General features: G+C 42.6%; 1 protein-coding gene across 2 annotated transcripts in view; it reads right to left on the bottom strand.

Moving 5' to 3' along the window:
• Window positions 1–15,037: 15,037 nt before the first annotated feature.
• PLAGL1 (PLAG1 like zinc finger 1) overlaps window positions 15,038–17,282 on the bottom strand; it is a 42,246-nt gene continuing 40,001 nt past the window's right edge. For both annotated transcript variants that reach the window (XM_059469612.1, XM_059469613.1), the window contains one exon: window positions 15,038–17,224. In XM_059469612.1, the coding sequence (XP_059325595.1) occupies window positions 15,949–17,224 (1,276 nt within the window). In that variant the 3' untranslated portion in view covers window positions 15,038–15,948. The remainder of the gene's footprint in view (window positions 17,225–17,282) is intronic.

Genomic DNA, 17,282 nt, shown 5'->3' on the forward strand with positions numbered 1-17,282 from the left:
GAGGAAAGACATTTAAACAGAGGCAATAGGAAAGGAGTCAAACAGATTTCAGAATTGCTTTGTTCCTCTTCACTTGTAATCAGTGAAACACTGCAGTAACCTTAACAGTGATTTGGAGTGTGGTAAAATCCCAAGGAAAAGGTAAAAAACAAAAGAAGTCACTCATCTGCTTAGCAAGACAAGGATTTCTTTTGTTTTAGCAAGAGGAGGTAAAGAACACTTCCATGAGAAGTTCTTACAGAAGTTAATTTAATGAAGTACCTCTGTAGGTTGCAAGTCAAATGAAAAGGACTTTTTCCTGAAGTTTTTCTAAGGCTGTTTTTGTTTTGTAGAAGTCATGTCCCTGCTCTGAAATGAGTGATTGTCTTTGGAGTTAGAAGGGCCTGAAACTACTTTCCATGTAACTTTAACACTTACTTTTTAAAAAAAAAAAAAAGTGATTTAAATGCAAATCTCAACAAATTTAACATCTACAAAATAAGATCATCTTGGAATGCTGTTTAGCATATCATGAAAGCATTCCACCTTAGTAATGAAGATCATGCCACACTTTGCATGGCACTTTCTACCTGAGCCATTACTGGGTATCCACTAGCTGACATCCAAACCATAAATCAGCTCACCTGCCCTGAATTTAGGCAGTGATGAACGTAAGTATTGTTCCACCATCTCCTCAGCCAACTGTGATGTCATTGTGAAAGCACATACCTGAGCAGTCATGTGGAAAACAGAATGCTGCCTGTCATAGCAAAGGAGAGCTTGTGCTTTGTTGGAGCTGGATACATGAGGAGGGAGTTCTGCAAAAGGGAACCCTGGTATGCAACAGGAGAGTTGGATTTGATAGTTCTTGGGTCCTTTCCAGTTCAGGATATTCTGTAATCCTGTGGAGATGCCCCTTTCTGACAATGAAGTGCTGTTCCAGCAAGAGCCCTGTCCAAGTGCCGACTCTGCCACGGTCATGACATCCTGTGCTGTCTAACTGAGGCTCTTGCATGCTTTGCATTTTGCACAGCTGCCTGAAGTTAAGGTCTGGCTCCTTCTAGAACCCATGGAAAACACTTTGCATAGTTTGTGGTAAAAACTCCTCCTTTTTAATGGGAATTTCAATGCATTTAGCTGAAATGGGTAATGAGCACTGAGGAAGGAGGAGGTGACTGCTGGTAGAGAAGTGACTTGAACAAATTGAAACAGCAAATTATCTAGTAACTGCTTCCATTAGTGAACTTGATTAGAGGATTTATTGTGCACAGACACACTGTGAATTCATCTTCAGTCTTGCACTGTCTTAATTTACCTGCTTGTCCAAAACCATGTTTACTGTACACTGAATTTAAAAGAATGTATTTTCTCTTGGTGAGGCATAAATTACTAACCTACAGCTTCCTTTTTTGTTCCAGGGTTTTAGGCTGAATTTGTTCTTTCAGTCTTCTTGGAAAAAATAGACTAATAAACCATCTGATAACTAGTCCCTTTGACAGCATAGTGTGGGTACCAGGCTCTGTTCCAAAGCCTGCTGAAGTGAATGAAAAGATTCCCCTTGACCTCCCTGATCCCTGGATTACAAACTGAATGCGTGACTGCACAGTTTGCCTGGCACAACCCAAATGCAGGGGTTTTCTGCAAGGGGTGGGGCTCTGCACATACCCCTCCGTTCTTCAGTTTTTGTCACTGATCCTGTGTCTCTGTGGTAGATCAGATCAGCCCTACAATAGGGCTAAAACCTGATCTGGCAAGGAAAAACCCCAAACAAAACAAAACAAAAAATACACTGAAATCCGAGTGACTGCAAGAACCAAGACAAAGGTGCAATAACTTTGCCTTAGTCCCATGTTTGGTATCTCAAGATTTGTGGAGAGCATAATGGTTTTATCTAGCAAAATAGTTTGAAAAGAAAGAGCTGTGTGTTATGAGAGAGGTGATAAGTTTTGTGTCACCATGGCTGGTGTGAGATCCAACTCCTGCAGTGGCTCTCCGTGCCCTGGTGATGCAGGACTGATTTGCTCCTCAGTGAGCAGGGCACAGGTGTCTGCTGCACTTCCAGTACTGCAGAGGAATATTCCTCTCAAGTTTGCTGTCAAAAATGTCTAGAAACAGAAGGTAAGGACCTGAGTCATAGGAGTAGAAGGTTCAAAGGGAAATGAGGATTTGGAAGTGTGTGCTTTTGTAGAATGAGGGGTGTTCTAGTCCAGCTGAGCTGTAACCAAAATGCCTTGCTTGAGTATCCACTTAATTACTATGGAAAAAGAGTGGACAGCATAGAGAAATTATTAAGAAGATCAAGAGAATAACTGAGAACAAGAAAGGGTGAGTAAGCAAAATAAGATACAAACAGGGCCTTTAATTTACCAGCTGTGGATGGACTCATGCAATTCACAGTACAGGAAAGAGGCTTTAGTTTGGTCCTTGCTTCCATGGTGTTCCTTACAAAGGGCATTGCCCGTCCTGTTGCAGAAGAGTGAGAGTGATGCTAAAATCCGAGACATGTCTGAACCTTACAACCTCATTTGTTGTGAGGCATGGCCCTTATACAAATTTGGCAGTGGATATAATATCTACCTAAAATTTCCAGTGCTTCCAGCTGCAGGTGCTATCCCTAGCTTTCCTTCTGTTTTGTCAGGTGGTACAGGTGCTGGTAAGAAGCTGCTCCCATTCTGCAGCGATGACTGGCCGGAGACCCTGTGACCTGGCTAGCTGAGAAGGTGGCCAACAGTCCCACTGCAGCAGGGGGTGTCAGCCCCGGTGGCAAGGCCCCAGGGCTGGCAGCTTCAAGCACCCCTCGGCAGTAATAGCCTTGGGCTGTGCCTGCAGGACGAGGTCTCGGGGTAGAGCTGCTGAATAGGGCGGAGCAGAAAAGAGCCGGACACTCTCTGGGGTCAAACGAGTTTAATGTCCCGGGGGGCGACCAGCAGGGAGTGACCGCGCGAGAAAAAAAAGTTGGGCATGGGATTATAAAGGGAGGTGGTAACTGGAGGTGGGATTTACAAAAAACCAATCAGGGGAAGTCAGGGGACGTGCTTAACATAATAGACTGTAAGGGAGAACTAATCGATACATTATAAAGGAGGGGCCCCGGGACCTCAGCCAATCACTACTCCCACTGAGAGGAACATTCTGGAAGACTGGGAGTGGTGGGGAGTGATTGACTGGGCCCAGGGAGGAGGGAAAATAATACATATTAGGAGATACAGGGTGGGGAAATTACATGACATGGGGGCAACCATAGCAACTAAGTAATAGACAGAAACTAGGGTGGGGAAAACTGGGAGGACAGAACCATCGTAACAAAGGGGGGGAAGAAACAGAACATACCAACACACCACAACACCATTCAGCCTGGGGCTGTGGCTCTCTCAGTGGTGTTGGTGGGATGGGCACCACTGCTGTTTGTCAGGGGACACCCCACTCTGGAATACATCTAAACTCAGAGAACTAATTATGTAAATATTGGCCCTTTGAACAGGATCTGACTGGTCTCCACCTTAATTAAGAAAGAAAGAAAAACAGGTGTGTGTGGGGAGAGTCCAATAGGACAGCTCCTGTTCACAGACCCAATCTGTTCTTGTCTGCACGTCAACATTTGGACTGCTCTCCAGTCTGTTCCTGAGCAGAATAAACTGGAAATGGCCTTTATTTCTTATTTGTGTTGAACCACAGCTTTACTTGGACAGCTTTTGAAAGTTTTGATGAAATCCTTCAGGAGTTAAACTGAACCCAAAACAAATACTGCTGCAGCTCCCTGCTCCTGGATAGAAGTTATTTTAAAGCCTGGGTAAGAAAGTATCATTAACAAAGCATCACTTCAACCCATAAGCAAAAGTTTTTCTTTGCATCCCAGCTGATCCAGTGTTCCAAGGAAGCCTTCAACAGGAAGTGCCAGCCCTTCAGCATTTTGAGACAGAGAGTATAGGAAAGAGAAATCACCACTGTGAAGAAGCAGCCCCTGCAAAGGGTATAGTTAAAACTGTAGTGTGTTTGTGTGTTATCTCCATATGAAGTCTTTCATCCAGTAACATTATTGTTTCCTCCAAGGACAAAGCCTGGATGTTGTGGATGAGTGTCACATATGTGCTTGACTAGGTGCCAAATTCTTTCCTCCCCCTCCCTGTGCTGTTAGTGTTTGACAATATGAAGAGCCAAATCAGTAGATATCATGTCTGCCCTGGGCACATAAGTGTCTCTGCTCTTCGAGTAAATGTTCAAATATATATTTTTAAAGATAATGTGAATCTCTAATAGATTTCTCTTCACCTAAATCTGAAAGAGAGTATGATTCAATGATGCATGAATGCCCAAGGTTGAATCTGAGAGCTGCCCTTTCAGAGATGAAGTTGCAGAGATTCACTGCCATTTTACTGAAGGATTAAAAATGTGTTTGAGCTGAACTTATTTACCAGAGATGGAGGGAAAGGATGCTTAAGCTCTTACTGGAACAAGTAATTTTGCAAGGGAGGAGGTGAATACACATGGACATGCATAGATATTATTTTATCCAGAGATGCCAATTCACTACTGATTTGGTCGACTGCTATTGTAAAATGTCCTTTAAAATCATTTGTGGCAGGAAAGAGAAATGCACAAAGGTTTAAAGTTAAAAGAATGTGACAAAGGGAGAAGGGAAGGTGTCTTTTCTAATAATGTCTTTTCTGGTTCTTCCTAAGTGCTCTTAGGTCTGCCATGACCATGGAATTTTGTTGGAGTGCATTGGTTTATTTTGTCCTTCTTCTGGTGTTGTCAATAGACAGTGAAGGGCTGAACCAGCTTCCCTACGCCTTTCAAAAAATGAAAATTTCTTTTGTTTCTAATGTTTTCTCTTTCCCTCAGAAAAAAAAATATAAAAGAACTCTTGCTCTAAGATATTTCTGTCCCTTGCAAGAGGGAAGTGTAGTTTGTGCCTTCTCCTGTTTCTATTGCAGAAACAGCCAGGGAAGAAATCTAACTGGAAGCAGCCTTATGAGTATTTCTTAATACTATTCAATCAGCCAAGCAGGTCACACAAACTGTGAAGGAGGCCACCTTCCACCTTCTCCCCCACCAAGCACCAATCCAGATTTGTGGTCTGCTTTCTTATTGTGGTTCTTGTACTGATCTTTGATAAGGCAGTGACATCTTATTAACCACAGACAGGATTCAGCTTTGCACCCTTGGCACAATATTAATTCTCTCCATAAACTCTGATTTTCAGCTCTATTTTTTGGCTTGAATTGAGTAAGGATGCAAGGCAGAGGTAATGGAAGACAATACTAACCATACATTTTGAATTTAAAGGCAGCAAATGTCTGATATTAACACTTCAGGAGGAGAGTCAGGATAGCTGTACTATCCTATAACAGAGGGTGAAATAAATCCTTTCTCAAATCAAAATAAGTAGTGTACACAGGCTTCCCCACTCTCACAGGGTGCCTTTTCCACTGTCCCTTTCTCCAACCAGCTTTGCAGGCAGGGAAAGGCTTTTAGAAAAGGACAGGTCTGGTTTACTACTTAATATCAAGTTCAGCCTCTGCCCAGAGCTCCCTGTGTTAAAAGTCACAGCTCCAAAAAGATGCACACATGGACAATATCTCATGATAGTGTGACTTATAAAATGTAGGAGCAATCTTGAGAAGGGTGTCAGTGGAGTCCTGCCTGCCTTAGGAAGGCAGAGGGCAGAAGGGAGAAGGGGGGCTCTTTGGGCTCCCCTCTGGAGCAGGAATTCATTACTGATAGCAAAAGCAGCTGCCATGATTCCAGCCTCTCTCCTCTCCTAGATGACAGCAATGCAATATAAGCAGCAGGACACGTCTTCCTTCCTTGATTAGGGTCAAGCTCCTCTCTGAATTTCCACTGCTGCTTTAATGACTCTGTTATTTCTGTCTTACTTTACCAACTCTAAGAGCAGACCCTCCCTTTCCTTCTCCCTCTTGGAGGAAACCAAGCTGTGCAAGAGCAGCGGTAGTTGTGGAGAAAGAAATTGGAGAATTGCTTTTTAGGAAGGACAAATTGCTGAGAGTTCTAGTGGGGGTGTATATCCTATACTACAGGACTGGTGAGAAAGTACATGGATTGTGGGAAGGAGAGGAAGACTTAGTTTTTATCTGATCCTCCTCCAGATAGAGCCCAAAACTGCCCATTCTTCCCTGAAGTTCCAGGCATCCCCACTGCACCCCTGAATCTGCCCTGTCTCATCATCCCCTCCCCTGTGCTCAGAACCATTTTGCCCATGCTACTGGTTTGGAGCAGGTTTTTGGTGGCTGCTTGGGCCATATTTTCAGTATTGTTACTGAGAGAAATAATTTATAAACACACTGTATCTTTAGTATTAAGGTAAGGACACTTGAGTTGCTTTTGTGAAAGGCACTGGACACAGAGGAAGGGTCTGAGAGCATCAAGGGCAGGGTGATGGCTGAATGTGATTGCAGTGACCCTGAGCACTGATTGTTCATTGCAATGAGTTGGATTGTACCTGCCATAACAGCTGCTGAAGAGCTTTTAGCAGAATCAGGACAGCAAAACTGTCAAAAGAGATTTTAGAAAGCACCACTTCATGTTCTTCACAATGCTGCTTCACACCCAGAAACCTGGCTCTTGGATGTGCCTCGGCTGATGGGACAAAACTGCTGCAGCAGTGTTTTGCTAAATCACAGGATCAATTACACTGGAAAAAACCTCTGAGTTCATAGATTCCAACCTATGACCGAATGTCCTTGTCACTGCCCACCTGGACAGTCACTGGTGTGTAGTAATCTGTGTGCTGACTTAGTCCAGAGAGCCTCCAAGTAATATCCCTTACCCAGGCTCTAGCAAGGAGCAGATTTCCCCATGGTATAAGTCTGGTTGACATACAGGGCACTCAGCTCCCCTCAGGAGCAAGGCACCCACAACATCCACCCTTCTTTTGTTCCCTGTAGTTGTTATCTGGCTGTCTGTTCCTCTGTTTGACTGCTCGGATCTGGGACACCCCCAGACAGAGCTGCTTCTCCACTGCCGTCTGCCTGACCCTCGGGATCCAAGGCTTCACACCTCTTCTGTAAGGGCCCCATGGAAGGCAAGGGAAGCCAACAGGGAATTCTTCTGCCTCCCTGGGCAGGGACCTGTTTCCATTTCCCTGCTTTTAAGTCTTCTCCTTCAGCTTGATAGCAAGAGAGGCAGAGCTCCTCAGACTCCTGCTGATCTTCCATCCACTGCATTTCTCTCAGGGATGGAAGGGTGCAATCCTGAGTCTACATCTTTTTTTGCACTCTCTGATACTTCTCAGCCTCCCCACCTCCTCTTTAAGCTCTGCCACAGGCTGAGCAGGTCTCTGTGCATGCAGGTGTCTTCCCCACTGTCCTGCAGCACCCGACACTGGGCTCAGAGGCCTGGATATTCACACACTTCTTGAGGAGCTCTGCTCAGACTAGTTAATTGTGAGGCTGGGAAGGGGTAGGACTAGGACAAAGATAATAAAACCTGCTTTTATTAATCCCCAGGATTTATTCCTGAAAGCAATTACTGTTTGCAGGGTTGATACCATAAGCATTCATTTTACTGTCTCAAGTGTTTTTCTAGAGGAAGGTTTTGTAGTTCTGCTAAGTTTGTACTTTGGAAGCTGGTGGGAATTCATCATGGGCACCTGCTGGTGGGACCAGGTGTTGAACTGCATCTTGAGTGTTCCAGAAAAGCAGGGGAATTCCTCTCCTGTAGTGTATAAACTGTGACACAAGCTGTTCCTGTCTTTCTGTCAGTCTATATATTCAATATCTATTATGCTCTCAAAGGTTTGCTGAGGCTCCCCGACAGAGGGACATGGAGTTTTTTGGGAAGCAAGCTGTTGGCTATGCTGCAATCTCCATCAGACAAGCTTTGGTAAGCAAACACAGTCACACTTGTCTTGTCCTGGAAGCAGATTTGCTAAACTGTAATTTGTGGGCCAGTAAAGGCCTATATTAATATAAGAATTGAAATTCCAGAGAAGTTGATAAATTCTTAGAACACGTGCTGAATATCGTCTGGGAGTTGCCCATAACTGAAGCTCTTTTTCTGATAAAAAAGTGACAGAATATGACAGTACAAAAAACTTGGGACAACAACTTCTTCAGACTCTTCTGCAGTTGTATTCCAGGGTAACAGCTGGAATACTAGAGAATGAGATACCTGGCAGCTTTTGCAGTGCTTTGAGAAAGCTCTTACTGTTCTTTAGGGCTCCCTGCTGTTGGAAGGTTTGCTATTCCCTAGTCACTAGACACAAGACCAAAGGGCAGAGCCCCTTGGGGGAATCAGAAAAGTAGAGCTAGCCATCAGTGTCTTGAAGTGAGATCCTGTTTTGTTATAGATAAGAGAATAATATAAGCAGTTCCTTTAGGAGAGTACTGCTGGTTAGGGGGGTTTGGATTATTTTTTTAAATATGTTGAAAAATCTTGTTACTCTTTCACCTATTCAGAGCAGGAAAAATGGCTTGCAAATGTGAGACGGTGGGCCTTTGGCCTGTTCCTTCCTAGCACTGCATCAACAGCAATTTGGAGAGTTTTCACTAGGGTCCATAACCTCGGTGCTAGAGTTAAGTGATGACTGTGCATCTTGTTTTACTAGGACAAGCAACGATTGATGGAGAGAAAAACTCCAACATTAACACCTGCTGTGTTAGCACTTCTGGAGAGAATACAAAAAGAGAAACGTAAGCCAGGCAAAGAGTTCATTTAGTCATATTTATGTGTTTCTTATAACAAACCCTGAGGTATTTGAGGTGGGGGAGGCATTTTTTAAAGCAGATCCTAGGCTTTGGAATCCTGTTTTCTGATAGAAAAATGTAGAATTATAAAGTTTGACTTTTTTTGCTGGGCTTTTTTTTTTGCAAGTCTTGACATGAAATCCTGAACTTATTTCTGCACAACACTTGCTATAACTGAGAAAAGACAAAGATTCCAAGGGGATGTTGTTGGTAGTGAATGGCTTTCCTGGTCATTATCTTGATCCCTTGTGTGGACTGTATGCACAGAGATTTTCATTTGGCTCCTCAAGAGGGACCTCAGGAGTTAGAGGCCCTCAAGCAGAAGTATCTATATAGACCTAAAATACAGAGTCTGGCTTTGAAGTTCTTTTTGCCCATAAAGAACTCCATAACATTTGCTCTTCAACTTTGAGATTTATTCCATCCTTTTTACCTTAAGTCCATTTGGATGAGATACAAAGCTTTGTGTATGGTTTTTTTTCCAAATGCCCTTGAAGATTTAGCTTTAAAATTAACATCACCACTTCCTAAAATAGTTCCCTCTAAGCAGGATACTGCATAATATGTTTTATAGGAACCATTGCTACTGGTAATCATGACCTGTATCAGTCTATGTTTAGAAGAGTTTTTTAAAAGTTATTTTAAAGGTTATTTGTAGTATAACCTGTGAATTATAATACACACTGCTCCTTGTATCAGTATCTTTGATCCCTATATTTCTAAGGTTTGAGAATTTATGTAGATTATCATGTTTTATGGCAAGTAAATTTCAAAAATAATGATCTGCAGAGGCCTCTTCAGAAACACTGAAGAAAACAAAAAAATCTAGGAGTGTATCTGCTGGGAGAAGATCCTCAGGAAAGACTGGGTAAGAAATTATTATTACTTTTTATTTCAATATTGTAATGCAAAAAGAACTTGTTTGCTTTGGTTATATAGAATATCCTGTTGCAGTGTTTGCAGTATGAGCTCCTTTGTATTAATTGAAGTAATCAATTTCACTGAAACCTGTAGCAGAGCTCCTCAGGGCCCCAGCGTAGGCTGCTGAGAATACTAATTTTGGTGTTGAATGTTCTTTGATTTGGAACAGCCCCATCCCAAGTAGGCAGTGACTGTGCTCTGCTCGAGAGGATTTGCCTCTCGATAGTGCAAACCTCTCCAGCAGATCTTGTGCACGTGCAATGTTCTCCCATTGTCCACGTGTGGAAGGTGCAAGCATTCATTTCAGTAACAGCTATGTCAGGATGACAGTGTGGATGTTCTTCCTTCTCCTTAATGCTTTGTTTCCCAGACCATGATGTTTGGTGCTCCTGCTCCTCAGACCATGCAGTCACTGGGGTTCCCAACGGGGTTGCCAAGCCATGTCAGAGCAGGAAGAAGCCCTTCCGGCCCATGCTCAAGTGGTTGTGGTGCAGTTGCTCAAGAGGATGGCTCAGATGGTCAGCATCTCGCACCCCTCTGAAATATATACAGCTGCAGAACATGAGTCCTTAGCAGGAAATATAGCCAAGAATGATTCCCTGTAGCTGGCAAGATATTTTGAGCCTGGGAGAGACGCTTGTGAGAGTCCTTGGAGCATGGGATGAAAGGAATGTGCACAGAACAGTCAGTTGCAGAGACTCACAGTCAGAGCTGTTGCAGGTTCCTCTGTGTGCAGTTTTACTGTCCTTGGTTGCTGCTGGTCAGTGGCTGGATCCCTCAGCTGTGGGGGAGACTGCAATGGGCAGGGGAGTGTCCAGCCCACAGTGCCAATGTCAGCTCTACCCACCTCCTGACACCACAGGAAAACTGCTCTCAGTACCCTGTGGTGTCACCTGGGACCATGTTAACAGCATAGGAACTCCTCTGGTTATCACACAGGGTCTTGCACCCACCAGCAGGGATTTATTGATACCATCACCATTCTCAAGGTTTAGTCACTGAATTCTGAAACCTGGGGCTTGACACCTCCTTTCCCCGGGGATACTGGCTAGTCCAGGTATCACTGGGGTTGTAGTTGCAGAGGTCTGGGACAGCCACTGCCCCCAGTGTGTCCCAGGGACAGACATCCACACTCACATCTGAAATAGAGGGCAGTGGAACTGTGAAAAAGACTGGTCTAGGTGAGCTTGCAGGTGCTGGGTGTTGGCAACTGCTGCTGCATTTCCTGTAGCACTTGAGCAGGTGAGAAATCAGTTTCAGAGCTACCCACGAGCCTTTTTTAGCTGAGAAAGGAGATGTGAGAAACTGGCTGTGAGTGGTGCAAATGAATGGTCTCATCCCTAATGTGCCTGGAAATGGTTTCCTGGATGAGCTGCTCCATCACCTTCCCACGAATACAGGTTTAATCTTCTTGGAGAAAATAGAGTAAAATATAAAAGCTCTTTCTGTAACAAGAAATAGCAAGTATATGGCTTGTTGCTGCTTCTAGACCATAAGCGGACAACAGAAGATGAGAGTGACGGGTCGGCAAGGTTGTGTTAAGGCTTTCTGCTGGAAAGCAGAAGATCTTATGCAACCCCAGATTTTCAGCACCACTTCCCCCTGAAATGCTACAGTTACCAATAAAATTACCAAACTCCAATTCATTGGCTCAGGTTTGATTGGAGCTTTTTCTCTCTAGGCTACAAATCTTATTATGCTATCCTGTTTAAAGTTGTGAGATTATTTGCATCCACTGCCAAGATTTAATTAAATGATTGCCTAGAGGGGTGGACATTACCAGCAGTTCATTCAATGGTTTTAACAAAATGCAGGAAGATGAAGTACCATGTGATTTTGTTTTTCTTTGCCCTAATGCTTTGATATATTGAACAAGACAAGTGGACATTGTGGAACTTCATGTGAATATTTAATACAGTCTTCCAGTAAACAATAAATGACAGTGATTGATACATGAGAAATGGCCATGTATGCTGTGCATCTCTTCAAAGCACTTTGATTTCAGACTAAAACCAAATCTCATTCTTGCATTAAGCACTTCAATTGCTTTTTAAAAATCTTCAACAAGACAGAAATGTTGTAGAGGTATATCCCTTCTTATTTTTTTGGTTACTTGATCCACTGTCAGCCTTGGATCACCTTCCATAAAGTTTCAGTGATGCAACAAGTAGGGGCTTTTTTAGCCCAGTAATTTTCAGTAAGGCTTTCAATTAAAATCCATAAGGAATTTTCTTACCTATTAAATGCTCATTAAGTAAATTAAGATGAAAAGTAGTTGGACATAGCAGTAATAAATACCATATTTTAAACAGTTTAATTGAACTACTTAGACTCTAGCTAATAATGATTAGATGGATACAGAAAGGATGACACTGAAGCAACTGCAACTCCTAGAGCTAGAAAAGGCAGACATGACAGTAGCCCCAATATATTAAAGCAGTGCTGCTTAGCCTTTCTTTCAGTCCAGGAAGAAGAGGGGAAAAAACCCCAAACCCATTCCAAACTATACTGTGCAATGTTACCACAGTTGCTTTCTTTAACAACCAGATAAATGAATCTTCAAATTTAGAGCAAGTTTTACTGTATTTGCTGCTGTGTGTGTGTCCCCATTATTTTCTGTCTGTTTACAGAAGTGTAGGATTTCATAGCTTTGTTTCCAGTGTCTTACAAAAATATATATATATATTTATGTATAAGGACAGGAATGGTGTATTGAGGAAAAGCATTTTAAACATTCCACTAGAAATGAACCAATTAATATATGGAATGTACCACCCCAGTTCAGACTGGCTATGAAAAATTTTCTGAAACTAACAGCAAACATTGACTAAGGAAATGGAAAGTTCTAACAGGAAAAGTTCATAAATAAAACTGAAGGAAAAAGAAATGAACTTGGTTTCTGATAGAGGATGGGAACTTAGCAATGGATCAACTTGGGATTACATAGAGGATGCAGTCTTTTGTTCCATGTAGTATAATTTTAGCTTCTTGACATTATTTCAGCAGGTTCCGGTCTTTTTTCTTCTTTCATAAAAAGAATACTCTTTTTATGAGACCAAATGTTTACTAAATTTTGTTCTTTTACAGTATGATTTGATTATAGTAATTCTGTTCTTTATTCATCACATACTGCTCTGCTTCTACAGGTTTTCAAGCAGAGCTCAGATAAAAGAGTATTTTTATCTCTATTTGAATGTGAGGTAAAATATCCTAAGATCTCCCAGACCCCTTACCTGCTGTGCCATGGCCATGGCAGCTCTCTGCTCTTACATGCCCTTCTCACCTTTGGAGGAGGACTGGTCCGTGCTGGGGCTGCTGCCTTCCCCCACCGTACCCACAGAGGATGTGGGGCTGCTCTCCCCACACTGGAGCTGTCACAGCCCTGCATGAGCCAAAGGCAGCGCCACCAGAGGTGTCCTGCAGCCCGAGCCTCAGCCACTGATGGCCTCTGAGAAATGTTTACAGAGGTCTCCCTAACAAACACATTCAGAAGGTCCAGTCCTGCTTACAGTATTAGATGACTCGGGGGTATCTCACGTCTCTTGAGTTGCAAGAATTTTAAAACAAAACTATTTTTTGACAACATAACTTTTTGAAACTTTTTGCCTTTCTTTGTCATGGGACATCATCAGCTTCTGCTACATCTATGATGCCAAGAATCCGGAAAAAGAAAATTGAATGGGCTGATGGGTTTAAGCAGCATTGCACATTTAAGGTTTGCTTCTGTGCTTTACTTGCAGACACCGTGGCTGTGTGCTTTTAAAGTATTTTAAAATGCATCAAAAGTGGTTATTTTCTTTTTATTTGAATGAGACGGTCTTTAATCTGTAGTTACAGATGCATTGGTAAGGAATGCTTATCATCTTTCCATATTTTGGAAGAGGCTGAAATCAAGCAGCAGCACCTCTGTTGGCAGCCCAGAGCTCAGGTACCATGCTCCAGGGCTGAAAGATCAACTGGAAGAACGTGCTCAGTGTCTGCATAATGTTTGCTTCTAAACATTACATTTAAATTCAAGGACAAGTATTTAGGTAATTACTGACAACCCTTATGAAAGCACAAACCAAAATGACAAAATGTGTATGATCAGGCAGTGCTACAATTTTTTTTTTTTGTAGCAAAGAATTTTTTGTTGTAATTTAGTTTTTTTGTGTTTTTTTTACAAGTACATAAGCTTGCTTGAAGCCAAGTGAATACAATTTGCACAAACAAGGAAAAAAATACAGTTAAGTGAATACAAACACACACCTCTTTCCGAGTCCAGATGAAAATACAAGCCTAGCTGTAGAATGTGCATGTAACACTGTTTGCAACCTTTTCCCTATTCTGGAACTCATCATTTAAATAACAACTCACTGGACATGACTATGAAGTACCTGTTTTCCTCCTGCTGTTGTCATTACAGGAAGGACCTTAAAATTCCTTTTGGTTTGTCTTATGCCAAAAATTTTCATGACAAAAAATCCCCTCAGCACTGCATCTGCAGAACATATTCTTTCATGAGCTGCAATAAGACAATGCTTAATCCAAGTACCGATCAGCTTGTAAGAATATTCAATGACATTGTACAACTACAATGATCTGTAGCTCAGTAACAGCAAAACATCAATAATTTAAGAATTATTTTTTATTTGAAGCTCTCTGGAAATATTCCTGCAATTAATGAGGGAGAGGAGAACATGCTTTCTCCATGTTATATTAGTAATGGCCATTGGTACTATGAACTCTCTTTGGATTTAACAGAACAGTAGTTCTTGGGGTTTGAGAATTTACTCAGATTCAGAAATTCCGTGTCTGTTTCAGATGAAACAGAATCCATTAGTAACTGAGCCATCCACTAAAACCATTATTATTTTTTTTGTAACTAGTTTGTTAGGCAACAAACTAAATTGTGAAGTTTGTTACTTTGTTCAATAATGTCACTACTGAAAAATGTGATCTTTACAATTTCTGCTTGTTCATGCATCAGGTACTGTCACACCATGCATGCACAGGACTGTCACACCAACCCACTGTCCACAGGAACTGTTCATGGACAATTTACCCCAGGAAACAACCAGAATTCCCCATGGCTCTGGTCTGCAATAAACAAAGGCTGGAGTCCAGCTGCAGCAGTCCCGATGTTTCTGAGCAGAACCCCCATGAGTAAAATGGCTTCAACCATTATCATGCCTACTAATTTCAGCTGACACTCATCAGGCAGGTTCAGAACCTGGTTTTGAACAGGGCCCAGTGTCAGCTCAGCACCACAGCCCCTCTGTGCATGGACCTGTCCCTGGCTCCATAGGGGTACCACTTGAGCACAGGCTCCCCTGCACCAGGGCTGGATTTCTGTGAAAGCCCATATTTTCAGATGGTTGCAATTATTAATCATTTCCCCAACTAAACAATGGCCATTTTTATCAACAAAAGGTGAATAAAGGCCCCTTAGGTAGGATGCATTATTTTTTATTAAGTGTTGAATTAATCAAGCTGTTGACCCAATGGGTTACCATAAGCTTAAATTTAAGCAAATGCTCAAATGCTTTACTAGAAACAGAGAGAGAGAGAGAAAGAGAGAGAAAGAGAAATGTCTGATGTCTTGACAGATCCGGCTCTAAATGAAAATTAATGTTTTGTTCTAACTTGAGACAATTCACTTCTCATTCTGAGAACTGCATATATCCAAGACTGCAGTTCTTACACAGCCATTCAAAAGTGGTGGTTATTTCCAGCCCCAGGAAAAAGGCACACAGCTGAACTGCCGGAAAACAAAATCTAGTTTAACATAATAGTGATAAACTTCATTGAAACAAGGACGTAAGATTTACTCTTGGAATGATTCTGATTTAAATTAAGGATTAATAAATTTCATTAATTAAGTGCTTAATAGAAATCTATCTGATGTTGATAAATTGTTTGTTACATTTGCCATGTGTACAAATTTGCTGTGATTTATGGCTCATTAAATTGATTTCTTTGTGATTTCCCCCCTCTTCCCAATCACCCTAACCATATTTCTCCTATTGCAGCAGCCATAGTTTTATTGTGCCTGTTATGATACTTTGCTGTCACTGAAGATAGTTATTCAGTTGTTTGCATGAAAAGAAACAAAAATATAGAGGGAGCTGAGGGAAACATGTTAGTTCTACTGTTGTCATATGCTAAAAAACTAACAGTATGAAAAATAGAGCTTCTTGTTTATTAACATCCTGAATTTAACTACCATGTTCATAACGTGCTTTGAAAACATCTGGGGCAGCTTTTCTTCAAAACAAAACAAAAACACCCCGGTCCTAACAGATTTAAGTAAGAAGCACAGTCTTAAAAAACAAAAAGGAAAAAAACCCACACAGGATGATGGTTACTTGAAGGCATGGTGAAAGTGAGGCAATGTTACAGAATTTGTAGTGGATGGAAAGGAGCGAGGAAGATGGTGCAGCTGGTTTATGGCCATCCCACCAGCTGCTAGCTGAAGACCTTGCTGTTGGCCAAGGCCATTCAGCCTGTGTGATGGTTCCTCTGAGCCAAACGCCATTGTGATGTCCCCAATAGTGTTCTGGTTGTCACCTGGTGGGAGCTGCCAGAAGCCCATCAAATGAGTGAGATCCATGAAAGGCAGGCTTGCAGTTTCAGCTGCTGCCTCTGTCTCTTTGTGCACTGGGTACTTGTTAGTATCCCCTACAGGCCCTGAGGAAGCTTCTTCCATACTGATTTTGTGGAGAGACTGAGGTTCTGGTAACGGCAGGTCCTCAAGAAGATGCACATTGTAACCTTTAACATCCACTTTTATTGGCAGATTCTTGAGGGCTCCTGCGGCAAATGAGGTAGAACTAAGGTCGTATTTGTTAGGCTGATGAAGGTTCAGGTTGACAGGGACAGCTGTTGAACATGGTGCGGGAGGGACAGCCGGGAGGCTGTCTGCACAGCCCATCCTTTGCAAGTGAGGAGAAGACTCAAGAGGAAGAGCAGTTTGTAAGCTTGACTGGGAATGAAGATGTGAACAGTTGTATTCCTCTGTTTCTGAACTATTCATAATCCCATTTGGCACAGGGACCCTTTCAGGAAGAGGGGACAGCATGCTGGCATCTTCCTTCAGTCTGTATGAAAAGAGTTGGTCAAGGAGACCCACTGAGTCACCGTTCTGCAACCTGCTCTTCAGCAGTTCTTGGGGATGAGTCTTCCTAGTGTGGCGTGTCAAGTGGTCCTTCCGCCCGAACCTCTGGGCACAGAACTGGCACAGGAAGTCCTTGCAGCCTGTGTGAACCACCATGTGGCGTCGCACATCCTTGCGGGTATAGAAGTGACGCTCGCAGTGGTCACACTTATGCTTCTTTTCCTTCATGTTGCCAGTCGGCTTCCCTGCATGACTTTTGAGGTGCTCCAACAGAACCTCGGTACCACCAAACTCTTGGGCACACACCCTACAGGTGAGGTCCCCGCTGGTGGCAGCATGAAGAGCCAAGTGTCTCTTGTAGCCTAACTTGGTATTGTACTTCTTGCCACACTCTTCACACTTGAAGGCCATCTTGTTGGGGTCATGAGTCTGAAGGTGATTCTTTAGATGGTCTTTCCTGTGAAAGGTCTTTTCACAGTAGCCACACTGGTGAGATTTCTGGGGAGAATGAGTGGCCGAGTGCCTAAGAGGAAAAGAAACAAAACACGGACACAAAAAAAGTTATTTGTGTTCACATTTAT

This window comes from Ammospiza nelsoni, chromosome 3 (assembly GCF_027579445.1).
Source record: "Ammospiza nelsoni isolate bAmmNel1 chromosome 3, bAmmNel1.pri, whole genome shotgun sequence".
NCBI lineage: Eukaryota > Metazoa > Chordata > Aves > Passeriformes > Passerellidae > Ammospiza > Ammospiza nelsoni.